Genomic DNA, 20,054 nt, shown 5'->3' with positions numbered 1-20,054 from the left:
GGAATCTGTAATAGTTAGGTCTAGTGATCAGTCATTGGTTAATGGTTTCCATGTTTTGAACACTCGAAGTTGAAGATATGATACATATTCAAGTAATCAACTAGTGTTGGTTGACTTCAAGTACTCGTGTGTATATATATATATATATATATATATATATATATATATATATATATATATATATATATATAGTAATACTAGAGAGAAGTTATTATAATAATGTATACTTTACATTCACTGCGTGGCTGCTTCTAGTTGATTGTTCACAATACTCACTTGAGGAAATGTGTGATCTAGATGATGTCACATCATGTGTGCAAAATGGATGCTCCTAATAGTGGTTTCTATCTATATTTATTCATATATATATATATATATATATATATTTGTTAGGGGCCGGTATTGAATGCCTTAAGGATGTATTTTTTTGAAAAGAAATCTAAAAAAACTACACATTGTGTGGGCCATAAAAAGCTGTGATTCATTGTAGAAAGTTGGCAGCGATTAAAATCATGACATGGGTGGTGGGGTGGACGGACCCAAAAGCAATGTCGAAGAATCAGAGTAAAAGACAGACCGAGCAATGCAGTACTCGACTCGTCAACCCATTCCTTCCATTCAACACAAACAATCTTTGAATGGGTAATCAATTATCAATCTAAGCCCGGTCAATCCGTGATTTCCGACATTCGATGTTTTTGAAAACATAGAACGTAATTTGTGTGGTCAGTCGTCGTCTTTATCTGTACAATTACTCTTGATTTCCTGCCGAGAGTAGCTTGTGAAAAGCAGCTCCTCCCCCGGCCTGTCTTGTCTAATTACTAGAACAATGTCTAATAGCGTTTAGCCATTTAAGTTCATGTTGGACTTGCATTTTTGGATTTGGCTTGCTTCCTAGTTCATTGATTTCTTTTTTTATTTTATTAGGTATGACGGATTGTGATCAAATAAATTAGTTGATATGAAAAACCATTATATATTAATCAAACATAAGAGATCTTGTTAAACCAATTTTAACACATAATCATCAATTTAAAGTCTCAAACTATATTAAGTTTGATTTTTGAAAAAGTTTGAGCGTCAGCGCCTTAATAAATGATATGCATTAGTCACTCTTTATTCTCACACTCTATATTTATAGTTTTTTTTACAGGTTTTGGGATTTTTTTATAAGATGTAGAGTGCGAGATAGTAAATAATGACTTATGAGAATAATTTTTCATATATAAATAGAAATCAGTTAATTTAAAACAATATTGAATAGAGTTTTTAAACTCCTAATTTAAGATCATCAAGTGCAAGACCTGACGCTTAAGAATGACTCGGGAGGTAATTTCCCACGAGGAAAAACAGGTATCATTGAGGGCCCACGGCCCAGTACCCTTGCTCCCAAATTCCAACAGCTACTTTTCCTAGCATTTTCTTTCCCAGAACCAGAATAAAACGATGGAAAAAAGAAAAAAGAAAACAATATTATTCATATCCAAACCAAAAACCACGTAAACTCCAGGTTAAACTCCCATTACGCATGAAAAAGAATGTCTTCCGCGAAGATTCTAGGAAGTTTGTCGACGGATTCCTTGAAGATGCTAACTAGTTTAATGAAAGCCATATTAATGATCACACCCACATGCTTATACAAGATACCAACGACAACAATGCTCTCTCTCTCTCTCTCTCTCTCTACAAACGGAAGCAGATTTGTAAACCGTCTCAAAACCACATAGTACCAGGATAGTTTATACATGATTGCCAATTTCATTTATATATAGGTGTCTGGAGCATATATAACATCTATAGTCTCATTTATTCCCTCTTGATAGAAATTTGTAGAAGCTTCCAGCTTGTGGGAAAAGAACTATAGCTTTGGAGCTTATAAAGGAAAGGGAATGGATGCTAGGCTTCTAGAGGCAATTAGGACAAATGAAACGCCCAAATTAATCAGTTTGTTTAAAGCAGATGAAGGAATTCTTGAGCAGAGAACAGCTGACTCCAAGGACACAGCCTTACACCTCGCTTCTAAGTTTGGACATGCTGACATGGTGTCCGAAATCATTAAGTTGTGCCCTGACTTGATTGCTGCTGAGAACAAGATGCTGGAGACTCCGATACATGAAGTTTGTCGCCAAGGGTCTGCCAAGGTCTTGAAGCTGCTATTAGGGGTCAACCCGAGAGCTGCTTGTAAGCTTAACTGTGAAAACAAGACTGCATTTTTCATGGCTTGCAGCCATGGCCATTTTGACGTGGTGAATCTCCTCTTAAACCAACTTAGAATTATGGGTTCAGAGGAAAATCTGCTTGACCGAACTTGCATCCATGTGGCTGCATCGAGAGGACATATGGGTAGGTAGCAGATCAAATTTTTCTTTACCAAAAATCACTCATTTTCCTGAAGTTGTGAAATTTTGACATGAGATTTTACATGTTCATGATTTTTTTTGAAGTCTGCTTTGTGATATCTATTAAAATCAAAATTTCTGGTGCAGATATTGTCAGAGAGATACTAAATGCGTATCCGAACTTTGCTCAAGAGATTGACGAGAATGGAAACTCGCCATTGCACTATTCTTGTATCCACGGACACAGGGAGATAACCTGGATGCTTTTGAGGCGTGACAAACATCTTGCTCTGCAATATAACATCAATGGTTACACGCCACCGCATATGGCATCAATGAACGGTAAAGTTTCAGTCCTGGAAGAACTTGTGCTGATGGCTCCAGAATCTTTGCACTGTGCTACGAATGAGGGAGAGACGGTCTTTCACCTGGCTGTGAGATATGGCCAGTACCATGCTCTTGCGTACATGGCTCATGCTTGCAATGCTACAAATCTCATAAATCATCAGGATCAATATGGTAACACCATTTTACATCTTGCAGTTTCTGGTGGGAGACATCAGGTAATTAAGAAACGAATGTTGATTTCAATCTTTTATATATTGTTGCGAAACCAAGAAAACTAGATGTAAAATAAGACAATACACGATGATTATTTGAATATAAATTAAATAATTAAATGTTTTTGTTTTTGTTAATTTAAATTAATAGAGCAAGTGATGATTTAATACGATATCACAATTATAAAGATCCTGACTTCGAATCCGAAATCCACACTTTACTCTCATTTAATTAAATATCCCTCATATTTAGTCTACTTATTAAGAGTTTGTACTCTAGCTTACACGTGAAGTGGAATATTATAATATAATCTAACTAATAAAATTTATTTCTTCTTGAGAACTTAAAGGGACGTTTGAGAAAAATGATGATTTAACACGCCCAAAGTGGCATGTATAGCATGGATTTGTTAGCTCATTTTGCAAGTATGATTGCAAATAGAAATTATGTTGGTGTCCCAGCTTGTTATTGTATCTTTTCTTTCACAAATAGCTTAATAAGATCGAGTTTCTGTACTTGAATTAAATCCATGTATTGTCACTCTGCTCCTGTGTCATGTTTTCGGATTGATTTTGTCTTTGGTATTATTATGCTAACGGTATGAAATTAGCGTAAAAATGAAAAATTTTGTATCTCTCATCTATTGTGGTACTTGTGCTCACAAACGGGTTTAGGCATTAAAGCCAATCATTGTAATTTGTATCCATAATTGACATGAAAACATCCCTCAATTGTACTCTTGATTTCAACTTTGTTACAGATAGCAGAGTACTTGATCAACAAAACAGAAGTGCAGATTAATGTTAGGAACAGTAAAGGATTCACCGCACTTGACATCCTCAACCAGGCCAAGGATGGTACCGAGAATCGACATCTTGAAGCCATGTTTGTTAAAGCCGGTGGTAGAAGAAGTATCGAACTGTTGTCTCCTTCACCGGAAGCAGAAAAAACCAACGTTCGCATTGGCAATGAATTGGAAATGTCCATTATGAATGAAATGGTTCCTTATGAAAGCAAGAGCTCGCCCCCATTCAGCCAGGGAACCAGCTCTAGAGCTTCATCACCACAGTATCAAGCAGGGGTGACATTTGACCATGAAACATACAAACGAGAGTCCTTATTCCCAACTAACATGCGACAACACAAGCAAAAAAGGCACCATGAAAATGTAGGGGAGCGTCACACAAGTTACAGACATAAGCAGCATGCAATATACATGGAAGCATTGCAAAATGCTAGGAACACTATCATACTAGTTGCTATTTTGATCGCAACAGTTACTTTTGCTGCTGGAATTAACCCTCCTGGCGGTTCGTATCAGCAAGGAGAAATGAAAGGGAAGTCGATGTTAGGGGGAACATTAGCGTTCAAGGTGTTTGAGATAAGCAACAACATTGCATTGTTCACCTCCCTCTCCATAGTAATTGTTCTCGTCAGCATCATCCCCTTCCGGAGAAAGCCACTGATGATACTACTGATGGTGGCTCACAAGGTCATGTGGGTAGCTGTGGCATTCATGGCAACAAGTTATGTTGCAGCCACATGGGTGGTAATGCCAAAAAACCAGGGGACAAAATGGGTGTTCGTCACGCTTCTAGCAGTTAGCGGTGGCACCCTGGGAGTGGTGTTTATTGTTCTGGGTGTGACTCTGGTTGAGCACTGGCTGCGGAAAATGAAGTGGAAGAAACAAAAAAAGGATAGAGGGCAGGGAGTTGCAGATCCTGACTTGGAAAGTCAGAACTCAGATGTTGAGAGTTCATACCTACAAGGATATCACTCCTACTGAAAGTCAGAACCCAACCTTATTTTGCCGTTGGGCCGAATTTGTCAGGCAGCCCATTATACACCCATTTGTTTAGTCACCTATTTTGGGGGAAAAAATGTTAGGTTTCGTTAAATTTATAAAGAAAATTATATAAACAACGCTCAAAATCCGATATTACTTGATATAATACATTTGATGTCCTTTATAATAAAATAAATGTATAACATAAGATATTATATTAGGCCATATTAGCTTATAGGTAATAATTCTATAATCCCTTTTTAGCAAATCCGGCATTTCTTATTTGATGTGAATTCCAAAAAAAAACCCGAATAACTACCAAAGTTTATTAAGAACCATTTGCCATCACAGCCATGAGTATAATTTATGGAAAAGAAATACTTTAGCCACAACAGTTGATAAGTCTAATTAAATCATATCATTGACATTGACCCTCGGGCCTCAACAGCCGACACAAATGGTTCTTTCGTCTCTGCTTCGATATTCCTTTCACACACTCACGTCTAATGGATTTGATAAATGGCTTGGGTTTTCTTCTTCCATCATCCATGTCCATCGTACGGATAAAAAGACACGTTTATCATCATCTCAATCATCACTCTCACGTCATTCCCCTTATATGCTATTTGATTTTTCACGTTCACATTGTATTTATGGCACAATGGTATATTTTGCAAGGCTCAAATTCTCCCAAATGTTGCAACGCTACTGACTACTGGTCTTCCTTGAAGATGCTAAGAAATCTGTGGCTGCATCAAGTGGCAAAGGGTAGGATTATAGGAAGTTGCAACTCAACGGATTACACAATTCAAAGAAGTTTCCTTTACCGCGTTTCTCAACTTTATATTTATATATATATATATATTATATATATATATATATATCGCAGCTTAGTTGCAGAAAATGGAACAGTGGCAAGACAATCTGTCCAGCTGATTACATCTTCCTTCATTTGTAGTCTTGAGCTTAATTTACTAAATGGATCAAAGGCTTTTAGATGCGATTGCCAAAGCTGATAAGCGCGCTTTTATGAGTTTAGTTAAAGAGAATGAAGAAATTCTTGAGCAAAGAACAGCTAATACCTTGCACACGGTATTGCACCTGGCTTCAAGATTCGGCCATCTTGATTTGGTCACGGAAATTGTTAAGTTGCGCCCTGACATGGTCACAGCTGAGAATAGCAAGCTGGAGACTCCACTTCATGAAGCTTGTCCTCAAGGGAATGTCAAGGTGTTAGTGTTGCTATTGGATACTAATCCCTGGGCAGCTAGTAAGCTAAACTCTGACCAAAAGAGCCCATTTTTCATGGCTTGTATTTATGGGCATCTCAAAGTGGTAAATCTTCTTTTGAGGAGGCCTTGGGTGCAGGGATCGGAAGAAGATGCTTCTGATCAAAACTGCCTTCATGTTGCTGTGTCAAAAGGCCACACGGGTAACTTTTCCCAGCTGAACATGTTACCAATTAATTTGAAATTGAGAATTCCTCTATTCATCAATTTATACGCCCACTTGCTGGTAATATGTGAATGACCCAAATGTGTAGATGACTTTTGTTGTAAATTTCAATTTGCTCAGCTAGATTCTGCATAATGTAGTGAATAATTAGAGCTGCTGGTGCAGGTATTGTTAGGAAGATTGTGGAAGCGTGCCCAAACTTAGCTCAAAAGGTTGACACTAATGGGTATTCGCCATTGCACTGCTCTTGTCATAGAGGGTACTGGGAGATAACAAGAATGCTCTTAAAGCTTGATGCAGATCTTGCTCTGCAATTCAATAATGATGGTTATGCACTTGGCTGTGATGAATGGCAATACGGCAATTCTAAAAGAATTCATGTTAATGGCTCCAACATCTTTTCAGTATCACACAAAAAAGGGGGAGACAGTTTTTCATCTAATTGTGAGATACAACCATCACAATGCTTTCTTATATTTGATGCAAGTCTTCAATGATACCGATATCTTCCACTGTCCAGATCAATATGGTAACACCATCTTGCATATTGCAGTCTCTGGAGGGCACGATCAGGTGAGAACTTTAAAAAACAATGATTCCTGCTACAACTGATGGTTGTGAAATTAGAATGGCCTTTCGCAGAATAATGTCTATGTTGTGCATGTTTTTGACTCGTGAAGTACCAAACTTCTGCTGATGAACATTCAATAGTTTTGCCTGACAAATCATGTCCACAGCTACGCTTGTTTAATACAGATATGATGATTTATACTTGTGTCATAAAGGTTGACCACAATTGTAGATAGACACTGATGATAATGTTCTTTTGCGAATGCGCCTGTCTCCTAATTAATTAGACTTATGGAAATTCGAATTTGTTACAGATGGTGGCCTACTTGATCAACAATACAACAGTTGATATTAGTTTCCAGAATCATAGAGGACTCACAGCCCTTGACATCCTCGACCAGGCCAGAGGAGATTCCCGAATTAAACTGATACAGCATCAAGTAGAGAAGATGTGTGAAACCACGGAAATATCACATCTGTGGCTGAATGCTCCTCAAGGCAGACTAGCGGTACCCTGTCCAGTTCCCTTGCCAGTACGCTGACAAGTTTAGGACAACAGAAACATCTCAGCAAAAGAAGGCAGGTAGAACTAGCACAACTTTATAGATTCAATCAAAACAAGCAAGATGAGGTATACAATGAGGCGGTTCAGAATGCAAGGAACACAATAATACTTGTGGCTGTTTTGATTGCCACAGTTACATTTGCAGCTGGGATAAGCCCTCCCGGTGGGATCTATCAGGAAGGAGCACTCAGAGGAAAGTCTATCTTATACAGAACAACGGCCTTCAAGGTATTTGTAGTAAGCAATCAAATCGCATTGTTCGCATCGCTGTGCATCGTCATTGTTCTAGTCAGCATCATTCCTTTCCAAAGAAAACCTCAGATGATGATGCTGAAGGTTGCTCATAGAGTCATGTGGGTAGCTGTGTCATTCATGGCAACAGCTTATGTTGCAGCGACATGGGTCTTCATCCCGCATGGCAAGGAAACACCGCATGGCAAGGAAACAGAATGGATTTTTGTGGTGTTGGTGTCGATTAGTGGAGGAACTCTGGGCACAACCTTTTTTGGTTTAACTGTGAAGCTTGTTGAGCATTGGTATCAAAAAAAGAAATGGAAAAGGGAGAGAAAGAAAACGGGGGACCGGCTTGCAAAATTGCATTCTTTTAATTCTGATCTTGAGAGTTCCAGTCGTCGTGGATATCACTCATTCTGAAAATTCTCACCACTGACTGTGATAGGATATAAGCTCTAGATCATAGCCCTGAAATGCTGGATTTTTTGCATTTTTTTTAAAGTGCAACTGTAATTCTCTAAGCCATTGGAGCCCTCAGCCAAGCTCCTAATCTTGAAAGCTTGTTTCCGGGGTAATAAAGAGTTTTCCAGGCAACTTTCAGTTTACATTTAGCTAATTTAGCAAGTGAAAATAGTATGCAATGCTCAAAAGAAAATCAAATACCATGTTATGCTAAATGGGCTAAGGTACTGACTGAATTGTAAAATTCAAAGTAAACTAGAGGCTGTTTTAAATAAAATTTTCCAACCTTAAAACTCCCATAATAATTAAACTAACAATGTTCAATATAAAATGCACAAGTCAGAGGCAAATCTTAAGGCACGATTGATTCCAACAGCCGGAATCCGACGCGCTAAGAAAACCAACTAAAACATACGAAAATAACATAACAATAAGCTATGCTGCAGAGCATAGAAAAGTCACAAATGTAGCAGTAACAGCCATAAAGACTGAACAAATTGTGACTGAAACTGGAACTCCCGAACTTGGTGACGGTGAAGGAGAGGGCCCCTCGTCTAGCGCAGGCGGAAAGGCAATGGATGGAGGAGATGGAGAGATTGGGTGCGGAGACATCACATCAATAAACAACCGCTGGCCGTTCTTGCAGTGATCAGGAACCCCACTAATGAAGTAGAATGGCCCCGGCCTATCAAGCTTGACGACACTCTTCCCGTTGATAAAGGCAGCGATTGGCTTGCTTGTGTTGCAGTGGTAGTATTCATATTTGTTCACCACAAGAACTGAATCATTCTTGTACTCAAAAGCTGTGCCAAAGAAAGAAAAAGAAGGGGAAGAAAACACCATATTTTAATACAAGATATGGGAGGAAATTAAAATAAATATCAGACTATTTGACTCGGGGAAATCAAGCACTATTTTTTCTTGTTTTTGGATGATTATTTTAACTCCTGTCTGAGTTCAAGCAAAATGATTACATAATTGCTTATATTCAGGTGCTCTGACCCCGAATAATTACTTGTTTTATCTATGATAATAAAAATTCATTTATAAACTACGCTGAACTCCGATAACCCAGAAAACCACAAAAACAACGGCAGCTTTCCACACCACTTTCTCGAAAAGGATACGCCACCGTCAAAAGAAATTAGGAACACGAAAAAACAAACTCACTCACAGAGAGAATCTCCAACATGAAATCTGTTCCTTGCAGCCCATTGACTGTAAAGCGAAGTGTGGTTGGCATCGGGTTCAATCCAACCCAAAACGTCGCCCACTTTGAATTCTTCCACAGCTTGAACCGGCACGCTTGTGGCGACCAGGATTGCCATCACAGAAGTGCAGAAGAGAGCAAAAAGAGATGCCGCGTTTGTGTTCTTCATTCTTCTTGGAGACTGGAGAAGTTTGGTAATGCAATGCGGCTCATGAAAAAAGAGTGTGATAAGATGTATGGGTAATAACAGTACTGGGTGGTTTTTTAGAAAGAAACATGGTTGGCGGTTATTGTCTAGTTATTGAGTACGTGCCAAGGTAGTTACCGTTAGATTCAAAAAGTGCCGCGAAACTAATTGGATTCACCTTTGAGAGGAGAGAGGAGAGGGGAGGAGTGGAGAGTCAAGACTGGAGATGGCTTGGAGTGGGGGGGCGGGGCGTCTACGGTTTTCAACATTTCAAGAACCGTCAGGATCGTATTTAGTCATTTTAAATACACTGCTCTGCACTATTTTGCAACAAACTCTATACATATAAATATTTTACACCGATTCCAATTAACCTTTTATATATATGCTAGATCTTGATTCAATTAATTAAATATGAACTTGAATTTAATTCATCAGGGTGGGGGGCAAAACATTAGAACATATATATATATATATTGCAGAAATCTCTTCCAAGCGCAAATGAAGGGACAAAATGATGTGCCTCAAAGCTCTAGCCATTCTGTTCAAGTAGCCGAGTGCATCATATAGATTCAGATGCACAATAATTCATTACATAGCTCCTCGGCAAACATTGGATATCGATTAAGAACAGGATTGAAGGATAAATTTGTGTGGTGTCAAAATTTTCTCAGATTTATTCTTGGCATGCCTGCTGTACTGGTATATGATCAATGGATAGGCTCCCGCTATCTGATCAGTAGGGCTAAAATAAAAACAAGAAACCATTGAAGACAATGACCATAGGAAACGCCTCCAACAGATAAATTGTGCATTAATGACTGCTCAATCCAGCAACCACCAACCACCAACCTGGCGCTCATGCGCCACTCCAAGATCAAAGATCTAACAGATAATTTTCTGGGCACACCTTGCTCACTAATCGCTTCGTATAGCTGCTTTCTTTTGGTTCATCATCATTTCCTGGAACTTCAATCCTTTTGCCGTCCGGATGTCAAGTATGCTTGCTGGCATTGGTTGGAGGGAACCATGCAACTCAACTAGGCGTAAAAATTCTTGTTTGGTCAGACTTTTCTTTTCAACAAGTTCATTAACCACAGCATCCATAAGCTTTCGGTTTTGCTGCAGAATCTGTTGTGGAAAACAATGAATTGTGATTTTCTTCACACAAGGATCTCAAAAAAAGATTAAAAAAAAAAAGAAGAAACTTCGTAATAAAGCTTCCTTCACCTCTTTTGCACGTTCATAACACAAGTTGACAATCCGCAATGCCTCCAAATCAATTTCCTGAAATTTGATTTGCATTAAAATGCTTTAAGGATACAATCGTCACCATACATTACTAAAAGCTGCAAACAAGTTTTTTCACCCCGAGTATTAGAAGTCCAAGATTGTGTTATAATTTAAGACACTTTAAACTAGTTCTGATCCTTAGCTACGTGCTTGTATATCTCTAAAAAGGAAAACCTTCACCATTTTAAAAAGGCACACTTCACCCTCAGAAATGTAATATTTAAAGGGCCCTAATTACTTCCTTGAGTGAATTTCACAAAGCAACTAGTGGAGCCATCAAACTTTGAGAGAGAGAGAGAGAGAGAGAGAGAGAGAGAGTCATTACATTAATTCGATCAGCCACCCAGAAATCTGATAATCCATGATGTTTCTCAGAGAGGCCACCAAGAACAAGAGTCCGTGCTTCTGACCTAGCATTATCTGCCGTTTCGGCCCATATTGTACTCAACTGGAGATTAAAAAAAAAAGTTAGTAACTGGATCATCTCAGACAATTGAATCCAGAATGAAAAAATGATAATATACAAAAATATAGATCTTGATAACCACTACATAACAACTTCCATGACATTTAAAGGCTTGCTTACCTGACCCCCACCATACCAAATCTCATCAGCTGCACGTGGTGCTAGTTGAACAGTGATATGGTCCAGGAGGGATTGCCGGCTGCATGGTATTGGGAAACACGAGTGACAAGAAAAACATAGAAAAAAGAGAATAAGGATGGCATTTAATACAATTCCAACAAGAAACTGAGTGAAGAAAAGATAAATTTACTGAAGGAAACATACCCTGTAGTGCACATCTCCCTTAAAGGGCATTGCATTATTGGATTGAACAAAGTTTTATATTATTGTACACTACTTTTGGAACTATTTCAAGGTCCTTAACAACATTATTCTTGTATAATTCCTTACAGCATTATTTCAAAGGAAAAAAAGTACCAAGAGATATGAACACATACGTAAGCATTCCTTCATTAAATTTAATAGGATCCATTTTCATTCGAACATAACCCAATTCCCTACCAGCTCTAGGAGCAATAGTGACCTGCACCAGCAAAATAAACTGTCAATTTTCCAGTCATTGTTACACAAATAACAGGAATATTAATCTGGACAACCAAGAACCAAATCAGGGATAACTTAAATGGAATCAATTTTATAGAATCCACCTCAATTAGTCAAGTTCCACATGTATCTTTTCCATCATCCTATCTTATAAAAAATCATAATTTCTGCCACATTTCTATTTAACATTTCCTTCTTCACTACTACCCATCCTGCAACCAATACGCCTCCCACCAATACATCCTGCAACCAACATTTCCTTCTATTGTGCATTTCTATTCTTTTAACTTAGGCAGTTAAATGTTTCTGGTTCTGTTTGAATTTAAGACAACTAACCTGCTGTGGTACCACTTGCTGATGTTTCCATATGAACTAGACATAAAATCATAAATTCTACACTGACTGATGCAAAATTAATTAATAAGTGCCCAGAAGAACATAAAACTGACGTTTATTGGTAAACTGCCGAACTATTGCATGGTTGGAAATGACAATTTGGTAGAGACCAAGGGGGAGAAACTCAGAAGTCAATTCCTTTGCGTTTAATGTGGTGTATAATTGTATTTGGACAGAAAGGAATCAGACTTTTGAGAGAAATGGATTACCTGTAATGAAGATAAAGTTTATGTTCTTGACGTCTCTTTACACCATGGCTACTGCCTCATAATCTTTTTCCAATTTGTTGGAGATATTTCATATTACAAATTAGATGTCAGATTTTCTATGGGTGTCTCTCTAAGTGTTGTGACCCTAGATGTTATTTTGAAGAAAATTTATTACTTTTTTTTTATACGTTAAAGGAATTTTTTTTAAGAAAATTTATTACTTATAAAGAAAACGTAACTCGATAAGAAAAGCACTAATGGATTCAACTCAGTCCCATTTCTGACCAAAGAATAATAATATAAATGAATTATATACCAGAAAAAAGTGAAAATGCAGGAGCTTAAGGACCATACAAACTCAATATTCTTAAGATCAGGAAAGTTCACAGCCACAACAGCCATTGCTGCTTCATTAATTGCTACTTGCTTCCATGTCTCTGGGCTTCTCTCCTTTCTATCTAACATTCCCCTTTCTTCTATTTGTGCAGCTTGTAACAAGTCATCAGTAGTGATCTGCACGAGTAAAATAAGTTATTTACTGACACAATAGTTTAAAGCATAAGACTTCATAAGTATTAAAAAATGCTTATAATTAACAAACCAAACTACCCCAAAATGTTGTCATGAATGGTGATGTGCAGTCGAAAATTATGTAAGTTCATCTTTTTTATAAGTGGAAATGATGTAAATTCATATAATTAAATTTTATGCAAAAAGAGTGGGGAAAATTTAAATTAGAAATCTTTCAAGATTATTTATCATCTATTACTACATATAATTATGGTCCCGTATACTTGGGCTCTTGCCTATTCTTATGATCAATAAAATCTAGTTTACCGATAAAAAAAACCACGGAAGCATGGAGCTCTAGCCTTGTGAAGCCACATTATCATCTCCCAACACAAAAATTTTGGAACTTCAAAGGTCTCCTCACATGTGAAAAGGTCTCCTCACATGTGAATTGCATCAGCCCTTTCTCATTGCCTATAATCATTTTCTTCATGGTAATTATAATGATGTTCAGCGCTTATAAAAAAAATTATAATGATGTTCAACATACTAAGATAGTTCAATTACAAGTGATTATATTGTATTCAAGAGAAGTAACGGTTCAGAAATTACCATTTTTTTCTTATATGATCTAAGCACAACAAACTGAGCAAAAAAGTGCAATACATAACCATCGGTGAAGAAATACTCGATGCTAAACTGACTATTGATGGGACTCTTTGCTTAACGTGAAAAAATTATACTCAAGTTCAACATATAAGCTTCACATAACTATCAATTAAAAAAAAAACTGATAAAGACTATAGAAACACGACTAAACTCATTAGCTTCTTGATTCACAAATATTGGCTTCTTGATTTTTTATATCTTCGAGATGGTATAAGATAAGCTAAAACATTTTCTATATGTTTAAAATTTTTTAAAACAAAAACCATTTTAAACAATTTTTTTAATTAAATATCTTAAATTTATCCTGTGCAACTAGTTTCTCTAATGTGGAATAATCGAGAACTTTATATTGAAGGTGTGTCCTCGCTACATAACCATCAGATTATTTACCTATCTATGGATAGGGGATATAAATGTTACACACATAAAGTTTGCATTATAACCATTTTGTCTTTACATTTTTTTTGTTTTCCTTTCATTTCTGTATACTACACTCAATGCCAAATGTTTAGAAAATGAGGCAGTACCTCCGTTCTTCCATCCCGTATCATATTGATAGCAGCAACCTCAACTATGTTGGCAAGCTCTGCCCCAACCATGCCATCAGTCATACTAGCGACAGCCATATAGTCCACATCTTGAGCCATAGGTTTCTTACGAGCATGAACCTGTAACCAAGGAAATGTAACAATTTGGAAAAACATAAAACTACTAATTGATAGCACAAAAGTATTGAAGGGAGACAAGAATGGCAACCTTGCAACACCACAAATGCAGCATTCAACATGTAAAGAAGATGCAGGTTAGTAATCAATACCTTCAAAATTTCAATACGACCAATAAGGCCAGGCTTGGGGATATATATTTTCCGATCAAACCGCCCAGGTCTTACAAGTGCTGGATCTAGAATATCTGGTCTATTCGTGGAAGCAATGGTGATCACTTCCCCTCTTCCTTCAAATCCATCCAAGCAGACAAGGAGCTGGAACACGCACATCAATTCAGAAATAGGAAAAAAGTACAACATCTCTGAAATGAAATATGCTCTAACCAACCTGATTAAGAGTAGCATCACGTTCTTGTCCACCAGAACCCTTAATCAGACCACGCTCCCTTCCTACCGCATCCAGCTCATCGATGAAGACAACAGATGGAGCCTATGCAAAACAAAACAAACATAAGAAAAATGTGCAGTTGTAGTAAGAACATTAAAAGCTGAGAAAGCAGACAAGTGTCATGAGAGATGACAGAAAAGAAAAGGAATTGATATTGGAGAAAGGAGTCGCATCAGGAAAATATAACTGCTATCTGTACACAGTAAATGAAGATGAGGATTAAATGTCAACACTCGATACCCGGTGATGCAAGAATGTTAGTGCAATTGGATAACCAGACCTATTACAAAGGACGTGATTCACAAGTAGAGAGAGAATGAAAGAGCTGAAAACAGCACATACATTTTCCTTTGCTTCTTGGTACAGTGCTCTGACACGAGAAGCACCAACCCCAACATATATTTCCACAAACTGAGAGGCAGAAATTGAGAAGAAGTTTACGCCTGCCTCCCCAGCCACAGCTTTTGCCAGTAAAGTCTTCCCCACACCAGGGGGGCCACAAAGAAGTATACCACCTGATTAAGAAACGAACTCTACCTAAAATAAGTCTTGCGGAAAGCACAAAAGGGAAAATCCCTTGTAGCAAAAACATACTAATTGATAATTAAAGGGTCCTTCAAAGCAGGGAATGGCCAGAGATTATATAATGAGGAAAAATACAGTATATGTATATATATCTTCTGAAATGTGTGCTTATATCTTCTGAACAGGGCCTTGGTAGGATGCTCCCCCAGGTTTAAAATTCAAACCCTTGGGTGTAAACAATTTCTAGGGGCCTCGTCCCATCAATAAAAAGCCCATAACTTACCTAAACCGTTTAATGTGGGCACGCTACACAGGTCCGAGATTTAACTGAGTAAAAGGCATGTTGCGATTACAAAGCCTCTAGGTTCCTCATCATCAAAAAGATAATTTGTTGATCTGTAGGCCAGTTTGGGCACAAAGCAAAAACATAGGTACTTTACCGTGCCTTTTTCTCGACATTCCCATTTAGGAACCAAGACACAACAATATTCTTATTGTTCAAGGTTAAAGGGCTCTAATTTTTTTTTTATAAGCAAGCATAAAACTTGATTAATAGAAACAATAGGCATAGCCCAAGAACACATTCCACTATTACCTATCAATTTTTTTATAGGTAAAAGATGTTCTATTAATGTGAAGGGCTCAAATTGGACCTATAAAGCATCAATTCCTATTTTTCTACTCTCAAATTCTTGGATGAAAGTCACTCTACATCGACGATAGTCACAACTTGGAGCAAAAAAGGAGTGGATATTCATCTGATCAAAATATGTCAAATACACAATTTAATATCATTATGCTCGCTCCTACTTATCAAAAAATATCATTATGCTCGCTCCTATTCCAGTCTTTAGGTATTTACACCAAATAAAAAGCAATACAAAACATCTGTAGATGCAGCTATAAGGCCTTCCAAATATGTGTCAGATTAATATTTTTTAGCAATAGTTCAAACCACTCTAACAATATCATATAGGCTTAGCAGCAGTGTTTTGGAAAAATCTAACCTGGTATTTTCACTCCTCTCCTCCTATACATTTCTCCATGCGTGAAAAACTTCACAATTTCCTCAAGCTCAAGACGTATTTTGCCGAGCCCTGCAACATCTGAAAACTTGACGTCCACACCTCTCTCTAAATACTGTGGCAACCTCTTATTATGTGCTCGTCTAACACGAGCCCCCGACTTCATGAACTGCATAGCCATCTTCAAATAAGGATTTTGCTCACCTCTCCCTTGCTCACTCTCCTCATCATCCTCACCCTCAATTCCCTCCATCTCCCTCTCCAACTCCCTCATCTTCTTCCTCTCCTCTGCCTCCGCCTTCTCAATCTTTATCCTATCCTCGTAATCCTTCTTCTGCTTCCTATAACTAAGTACCACCGTCCTGTAAAATATCACAAAGAACACCAACCCAAGCGCACCGGCCACATTAGGATCCTGTGCTAAATCCGCCCACATATTGCCCATCTGCAAGTAATTCCTCCTTGCCGCTTGCAAGGACTCCTCGTGCTCCTTCTTCCTCAGCTCCATCTTCCTCCTCCTCTCCTCCTCTTTCCTCTGCACCCTTATCGCCTTATCCATCGCCTCCCTGTCCTTTCTCATCCTCTCTAACCCTTCCATCTTTTCCCTTTTCAACTCCTCCCTAATTCTTCTAAACTCTAATGCTCTCTTCGACTCTTTCTTCGGACTCGCCAACCTCAGCATAAATGCCGGCACATTCCCAAGGAAGCCCAAATACGGTGCCGGCACATCCGGCCCCTTGAGTGGAGGCGTATACGCGTTGACACAGAGGGAGTCAATGTTCAATTCATCCCAGGACTGCCAGAACCTCCTGTTGGCATCCAAGGACGGCAAAACCGTCCTTAAAACCCTAGAGTCATCGAGAACAACCAGCACCGGTTCCGTACGCTGCCGCAAACCACGACCACTACCCTGCTTAACTACATGCTTGAGCTTTCCCTCTTTCTTCAATTCCAACAGTTGCGTGTACGGAATGCGGTCTGATACAATTGGGAGTCCCTGTACCCAAGATTTGAGCTCTTCCGGGGTTAGGGCTTCGGGAAGTTTCGGCGTCGTTTTCTTGGACGACCGCTTTTTGACAGCGGCAGCTGCGGCGAGAGCGGGCTGGGGGAGAGAGCCGGAGATGATGGTGAGGGTAATGGAGAGGTTGGATAAGTTGAGTCGGGAATGTTTCTTGGTTTTGCTGCAATTATCATTGTCGCCGTCGTTGTCATCACGAGACGGGGAGTGAAGTTGGGATGAAATTGAGGAGTAATAACGGAAAGGTTTTGGGGGTTTTGGGGTTCGGTATACTAAAGAGGAAGAAGAATAAGGAAGGAGACAATGGCCGGCCATGGAGGTTTCAAGTAAATGGAAGTGTGTCTTTATGCTACATTCTTAGGTGAAGCTGGAAAAATTTTAGAGACTCGGTGAGGTGAGCTTTACGGGTTATTTGCACTTTGCAGCGAGAGACAAGGCTACAGAGTCGAGACCCTCCGATGACAGTTCGAAACGGCAACTCTTCCTTTCCAAACTCTCGTCGTTTCCGTCGTCTTAATAAATTACAAAATAATAATACTTGATATTTGAAAAAGAATTCTAACACAAAAAAAAAAAAGGATTCTAACAAATTATTCATGCATTATAATTTTTTTTTAATCCTTAAATCATTCTAGCCTTCAAAATTACAAAAAAAAAAAATGATATATAAAAATAATTATAAATAATTGTTTACATAATTTGACATAATAAATTAAATTATAAAATTATTTTTATTGTATAATAGATATAATACGGTATATTCTAATAATTTTTAAAGATTCTATCCAATCTTTTATAATTATTTATATAATTTTGAGTAATACATTAAATTGTATAATTATTTTAAAAGGCCAAATAGAATTATTCAATGTAATACACTATATTAAAATAATTTTTTAAAATTCTATCCGACAGTCATTAACAACTTGTCATTTATATAAACTTCAAGAAATTAAACCGTGTGGGAGTGGCAAATCTCTTTCTAGATGTTAATTTGGGCGTGCAAACTACCTTTTGGGGTTTGGGCCTTTACTAATTCCCGCCTTCAACATTACAAAATATTGCACATGGAACTTGCTCTACAAATTACAATTATGCTAATAATCATTATTAGGCGAAGTTATTCATGAAACTAATATAAGATCATGGAGCTTGACAACTTGAGTAGGATAAAAATAAAATAAAAAATAAAAAATCCCCAATAAAAGTAAAGCAGGGGATCAGAAGACTCTTTGATACTTGTTTGTCATCTCATAAAGGGTGAAAAACAGGTTTTTTAGGTAATAACTGATCCAAGTTTTTATTGGTAACAATATGGCTTAGCAAAAGCAAGAAACAAAATACAGCTCACAACTCTTAGATTCAAAGATCATGTCATATCATGAGATCAAATCATGGTTCTCATTATTTTTCCTTTTTTTTTTTTTCTCTTAATTGGAAGTACAAAAATAGAGCATGCTAGTTCTCCTTCTTCTTGCAAGTATTGTAGCAGGTATGGATGTAGTCTTGCACTTTTTCTGCATCTGTCACATTCAAACAAACAAAAAAAAAAACAACAAAGCATTATTAGTATGGAATAATCAAAGCAACTCTAAAATTCATGCATGTTCTAATTAAGAAATGGATATGGATTTAGCAAGTACCTGAACGGGAACCGGTTGACATGGATTCTGCACAATCAAGCGTGCAGTCAAAGATGCCAGATGGTGAAGGGGACTGCGAGCATAATAGCATACAAGCTTCATAACAAAGCGTGAATTTTGGAGGAAAAATTTCCAGAGGCTTACAACGTTGAGCACAGATTTCAGTGCAATCAGCTGGTGGGGAATCAGATAATTGAGAGGCACTGGAAGGGAAATTAGGCGTTGACAGTAATTTATAAGGAGGAGGATTGCTCTCTTCTCTGAGCATTCGAGGGGGAACAATAGGATTACTAGCTTTAACTTGTGCTAAGGCTAGCACCAGCATGGTAATTAACACCATCATCATCCTCATCATCATCCCTACTCTCTTGATATCCTTTCTTTCCATAACTCCAATGATCTGCAGTCTTGTGCTAGCTGCTAGCTATATGTATATCGGAGTTTTTCTTGATCTAGAAGTTGAATACAAGCCCATTATTTATAGACTCGGAATAGCTAGAACTTTGTCATAAATGAGTAATTAATAATAAATGAGTATATGAGGTCTTGGCCATCTTTGGAAATCTCATTAATCTCTACTAATGGAGTGTGAATGTCTTATATATCTTTATGACAATTGATGATTATTATTCCATTAATATGTTGGAGAATTTAATAAATTTTATTTCTTTAGTTAATTTGTAACTATATACTAATTAATATGTGTTTTATAAATATTATTTTTGTTTATCTTCAAATCATTTGATGCGGCCAGGCCATATAAAGGGAAGCCAATGAAAGGATGATAATTAAAACAATAATGAATAGGATTTTCTTAGGAGATTTCATATTCCTAATCAATTAATGCAAAAGGAGAAATTTAGCTTAAGCCCAGCTCATGCATGACCATATATTATCTGATTCAGCTAATTAAATAAATAAATTATTTGTCATAAAAGGCAGATTCAGATTCATAATTAGTAAGGTTGTATTACGTACCTTTAATGTGCTGAGCATTTAATTTTGTTAATTTTCATCAAACACTTTTTCACACAACAAGCTGGTCGTTTACAAATAATTAGTTCTTTCCAAACGCATAGTTTTTTTTTTTTTTTTTCTCAATCCACAATGAGCGAGCCATGCATTTCCACGTACGGATCATCATGCCTGATATTAATATATGCTATCGTTTTAATTACCAGCTAATTATTCATGTTTATGAAGCAGCATGCAT

At 37.5% G+C, this 20,054-nt stretch overlaps 4 protein-coding genes and 1 pseudogene across 4 annotated transcripts; 2 read left to right on the top strand and 3 right to left on the bottom strand.

The window, feature by feature from the left end:
- Positions 1-1,818: 1,818 nt before the first annotated feature.
- On the top strand, positions 1,819-4,764 carry LOC109004912 (ankyrin repeat-containing protein At5g02620-like). The gene is made up of 3 exons (XM_018983618.2): positions 1,819-2,343; positions 2,487-2,902; positions 3,661-4,764. Exons 1-3 carry the CDS (start codon positions 1,890-1,892, stop codon positions 4,684-4,686), a joined length of 1,896 nt encoding a protein of 631 aa, XP_018839163.2. The 5' UTR covers positions 1,819-1,889; the 3' UTR covers positions 4,687-4,764.
- An 831-nt stretch (positions 4,765-5,595) lies between these two features.
- LOC109004909 lies at positions 5,596-8,126 on the top strand (annotated as a pseudogene).
- Positions 8,127-8,242: 116 nt separating this feature from the next.
- On the bottom strand, positions 8,243-9,519 carry LOC109004910 (early nodulin-like protein 1). Its single transcript, XM_018983616.2, has 2 exons — positions 9,147-9,519; positions 8,243-8,775 (listed from the first exon to the last, which is right to left on the bottom strand). Exons 1-2 carry the CDS (start codon positions 9,349-9,351, stop codon positions 8,408-8,410), a joined length of 573 nt encoding a protein of 190 aa, XP_018839161.1. The 5' UTR covers positions 9,352-9,519; the 3' UTR covers positions 8,243-8,407.
- A 297-nt stretch (positions 9,520-9,816) lies between these two features.
- Positions 9,817-17,646, bottom strand: LOC109004908 (probable inactive ATP-dependent zinc metalloprotease FTSHI 2, chloroplastic). The gene is made up of 11 exons (XM_018983614.2): positions 16,163-17,646; positions 14,973-15,145; positions 14,571-14,672; positions 14,333-14,497; positions 14,043-14,183; positions 12,691-12,849; positions 11,626-11,711; positions 11,249-11,327; positions 10,988-11,110; positions 10,600-10,656; positions 9,817-10,500 (listed from the first exon to the last, which is right to left on the bottom strand). The coding sequence occupies exons 1-11, from the start codon at positions 17,511-17,513 to the stop codon at positions 10,288-10,290; spliced, it is 2,649 nt and encodes an 882-aa protein (XP_018839159.1). The 5' UTR covers positions 17,514-17,646; the 3' UTR covers positions 9,817-10,287.
- An 865-nt stretch (positions 17,647-18,511) lies between these two features.
- Positions 18,512-19,264, bottom strand: LOC109004889. Its single transcript, XM_018983595.2, has 2 exons — positions 18,842-19,264; positions 18,512-18,721 (listed from the first exon to the last, which is right to left on the bottom strand). The coding sequence occupies exons 1-2, from the start codon at positions 19,227-19,229 to the stop codon at positions 18,657-18,659; spliced, it is 453 nt and encodes a 150-aa protein (XP_018839140.1). The 5' UTR covers positions 19,230-19,264; the 3' UTR covers positions 18,512-18,656.
- Between the last annotated feature and the right edge of the window lie 790 nt (positions 19,265-20,054).

The sequence above is a fragment of the Juglans regia genome, chromosome 7, assembly GCF_001411555.2.
Source record: "Juglans regia cultivar Chandler chromosome 7, Walnut 2.0, whole genome shotgun sequence".
Taxonomy (NCBI): Eukaryota; Viridiplantae; Streptophyta; class Magnoliopsida; order Fagales; family Juglandaceae; genus Juglans; species Juglans regia.
This window is presented reverse-complemented; position numbering and strand designations above follow the sequence as displayed.